General features: G+C 38.7%; 1 protein-coding gene across 1 annotated transcript; it reads right to left on the bottom strand.

Moving 5' to 3' along the window:
• Positions 1-559: 559 nt before the first annotated feature.
• LOC138885157 (uncharacterized) lies at positions 560-1,714 on the bottom strand. Its single transcript, XM_070166064.1, has 2 exons — positions 1,567-1,714; positions 560-1,476 (listed from the first exon to the last, which is right to left on the bottom strand). The coding sequence occupies exons 1-2, from the start codon at positions 1,712-1,714 to the stop codon at positions 560-562; spliced, it is 1,065 nt and encodes a 354-aa protein (XP_070022165.1).
• Positions 1,715-3,969: the final 2,255 nt, after the last annotated feature.

The following is a 3,969-nucleotide window of genomic DNA, read 5'->3' as shown; positions in this document are numbered from 1 at the left end:
AGCCATCAAGAAAATAGTAAAAACCATATCCTGCAATTCTTTCTAACATTCGATCAATAAATGGTAAAGAAAAATGATCTTTTCTAGTGGCATCACTGAGACGTTTGTAATCAATACAGACTCTCCATCCCGTGACAGTTCTGGTAGGTATAAGTTCATTAATTTCATTTTTTATAATCGTCATACCTTCTTTCTTTGGTACTACCTGAATAGGGCTTACCCACGGGCTATCTGAAATGGGATAAATAATACCTGCCGCCAAAAGCTTTACGATCTCCTTTTTTACTACTTCCTGCATTGCTGAATTCAATCTCCTTTGGGGCTGGACTATTGGCCTGTAGCTATCCTCCATGAGAATTTTGTGCGTACAAATAGCTGGATTAATCCCTTTGATATCTTCGATAGTCCATCCCGAGGCTCCTTTGTGTGCTTTCAACACTTCAATCCGTTTTTCTTCTTGTCATGCAGTAAGAGAAGATGAAACAATTACTGGAAATAATTCTTCCTCAAGATAAACATATTTTAAATGAGTTGGGAGAACTTTGAGTTCAATTTTTGGTTAAACTTGTACTGGTTGCATATCCTCCTCTGCAAAATCTTTTTCTAGTATTTCGGCTTCTCCTCTGATGATAGGGTCATCATCTTGTATGGTGCCAGATTTGGCCAAACATCTTTCCATTGAGTCTGGAATCAACTGATCATCTTTGAATTCATATGTAAGATAAATAAGCATGTCAATCGAAAAACATGAAGATGATGTCTCATCTCCTGAAAATCTTAATATCTTTTGCATATCAAAAATGACTCTTTCTTCATCAACTCTCAAAATCAGTTGTCCTTGATGGACATCTATGATTGCTCTCCCTGTGGCAAGAAATGGTCTACCCAAAATAATTGGTTCATCAGGACATTCCTTCATTTCAAGTACTATTAAATCTATAGGGAAAACAAACTTATTTACTCTTACGAGCACATTTTCAATTATTCCCTTAGGTTTCTTAGTACTTTGATATGCAAACTGAAGAGAAACACCTATGTCTTTCATTTCACCAAGATTTAATTTTCTAAAGATAGAAAATAGCATCAAGTTAATTAAAGCTCTAGAATCACAAAGTGTTTTCTCAAAATATACCCCTCCCAAAGTGCATGGAATTGTAAAACTACCTGGATCACCAAGTTTTTGTGGTAGCTTATTTTGAAGTATAGCACTATATTTTTCAGTAAGCATCACCATAGAAACTTCTTCCAATTTCCTTTTACATGGCAAAATTTCTTTTAGGAATTTGGCATAAGAAGGCATTTGCAACAAAGCATCAGTGAAAGGAATATTAATGTGAATTTGTTTTAAAATCTCTACAAACTTTGAAAATTGATTATCAAGATTTTCTCTTTTCAGTTTTTGTGGAAAAGGAATTGTCAAAGAGAAAGGAGTCAATTTTTCAATATTCTTTTCTTCTTTTTTCTTGAATTCTTTATCTTCAGATAGTTCAGAAGGTATTTCAACATTCTTACCCTTGTTTACCTATTGTTTTGACTTGTCTGCATATGGTTCATCAAGCTCCTTACCTGACCATAAGGCGATGGCTTTAACGTGCTCCTTTGGATTTTTCTCTGTATTGCTTGGCAAGGGACCTTGAATCTTTTCTGACACAAGAGTTGCCAGTTGACTTAATTTCATTTCCAGATTTTTGAGGGCTGAACCCTGGCTTTCCATCTTTTCATCGGTGAACTTAATGTACTTATACAAAAGGTCATCAAGACTTGAATGAGCTTGTTGAGGCCTTTGCTAATATAGCCCTGCTTGTTGATAAGGTCTATAGTTTGGTTGTCCATGATTCTGATTCTGGTATCCCAATAGACCTTGTACTTGTTGCTTCTGGAAGCTTTGAGAGTTCTCTACACCATTTGGATTGCTCCATTGAAATCCTGGGTGCTTTTGTGCCATTGGACTGCTAAAAGTGTCACGAACCCTAAACCCGGATCCGGTCGTGATGACACCTCTCGTGAAGACAAGGCCAACCGACACTACCCATTTCAGTATTTAACAGTTAAGCGTTAAGAAACAATCTAAGCATGATCCAATAAACCAAGGTTTAAGCAGTTAATAGTATATTCGAGAAAAATAACCCAACACAGCCTGATACCGGGGTGTCACTAGTCATGAGCATCTAAACAATCCGGAATACTCCAAATCAAACTATAGAGTTTAATACAGAAACTAAGAACATGAAGAAATAAGATAGAGAAGAGCTCCAGGCTGTGAACGCCGACAGCTACCTAGAGACTCCTTGGATCCGCCTGAGCTGGAAATGATCAGTACTCGGGAGCGTGATTAGATACGCCTGAATTTGCACACATGGTGTAGGGAGTAAAGTAAGTACTCCAACTCAGTGAGTAATAATCATAAATAAAGACTCAAAGCAGGAAATCACATAAGGCACAAGTCATGCTATAATGAAGCAGTAAAACCCTTAAAACAATAAACCAGTGAAAGATAGGTAAAAATCATTTAACTCAAATTTAACATCATGAAAAGCCTTTTTCAACAATTAAGCAGGTAATTTGACAGGCAATTAAGAAAAAATAAACACATTAAGGATCACCCCTCAGGCACCGTGCCAACAAATTCGCCCCCGGGCAACATCTCAGAACAATACCAGCCCATCGGGCTCAATCTCACATCACAATGGGTACCCGCGCTCACTAGGGGTGTGCAGACTCCTGGAGGGGCCCATTATGGCTTAAGCGATCAAGCCATATCGTGGCATCATCACTAGGCTCTCGGCCTCATATCAACAAGCCACCTCGTGGCGTACATATCTCAGGCCCTCGACCTCATAATCATAATCAGTGTATCACCGCTGCGGCGTGTAACCCGACCCAAAAGTATCCTCATAGCACAGGCCCTCGGCCTTACTCAATCAAAATCACATAAGCCAATCGGGCAACAGTAAAACATGGTGCTCAGCCTAAAATATTATTTGAAATATCATTTCTAGTGTTAAAGCAGAGTAAACATGGCTGAGTTTTGAAAATAGTAGAATATAGCATGACTGAGTACAAGTTTAAAGTCAAAACAGTGAGGAAATATTAATAAAAATCCCCGAAGGGTTCAAATAATTGGCACGAGGCCCAAATATGGCATTCAGCCCAAAACATGACGATAGCAAATAGTTTTCAATCAAATACGCAGTAAAACAGTCATTCGGGATGGACTACGTCACAATACCCTATAGTGCACGACCCCACGCTCGTCATCTAGCATGTGCGTCACCTCAATATAGCACAACGATATGCAATCCGGGGTTTCATACCCTCAGAACATCATTTACAATCATTACTCACCTCGATCCGGTCCAAACTCTAGCCCGCGATGCCTTTGCCCTCACGAATCGACCATGATCCAAATCTAGCCGCAATCAGTACATAATCTTTAAAATATGCTAAGGGAACAAAGCCCACTTGAAAATATCCAATTTACATCAAAAATCCCAAAATTTCTCAAACCCGTTTCCCGGGCCCACGTCTCGAAATCCGATAAAAAATCACATCAATAAAATCCTCGTTCACTCACGAGTCTACCCATATCAAATTCATCAAAATCCGACCTCAATTGCCCATTGAAATGTCCAAAAGAAATCTCAAACTTTTCTTCCTTTTTCCCCCAATTTTCACTCTAATTTCTCAAATTGAATGATGAAATTCATGACCAAATCATGGAATTAAACCAAATATGAGTGAAGAATACTTACCTCAATAGCTCCACTGAAAATCTCCTCAAATTCCACCTAATACCGAGCTCTCCAAGAGTTTTTATGAAATTGGACTTAAACCCTCAATTTAAAATATAAATTGTCTGCCCAGACATTTCTTCATCGTGAACGCGGCATATCCCTCGCTTTCGCGAAGCACACTGCTTCACTGACCGAAATCTCTTCTACACGAACGTGAGAAAGCTCTCGTGAACGT

The sequence above is a fragment of the Nicotiana sylvestris genome, chromosome 2 (assembly GCF_000393655.2).
Source record: "Nicotiana sylvestris chromosome 2, ASM39365v2, whole genome shotgun sequence".
In the NCBI taxonomy this organism is placed as follows: domain Eukaryota; kingdom Viridiplantae; phylum Streptophyta; class Magnoliopsida; order Solanales; family Solanaceae; genus Nicotiana; species Nicotiana sylvestris.
The sequence above is the reverse complement of the archived record's forward strand: the minus strand, read 5'-3'. Positions and strand labels throughout refer to the sequence as shown.

Coding starts and splice junctions, on each gene's coding strand:
- LOC138885157 (XM_070166064.1), bottom strand. CDS start 1,714: ATGGAAAGCCAGGGTTCAGCCCTCAAAAATCTGGAAATGAAATTAAGT. Junction 1,477..1,566: donor AGCCATCGCCTTATGGTCAG/GTAAGGAGCTTG, acceptor AACTATCTGAAG/ATAAAGAATTCAAGAAAAAA.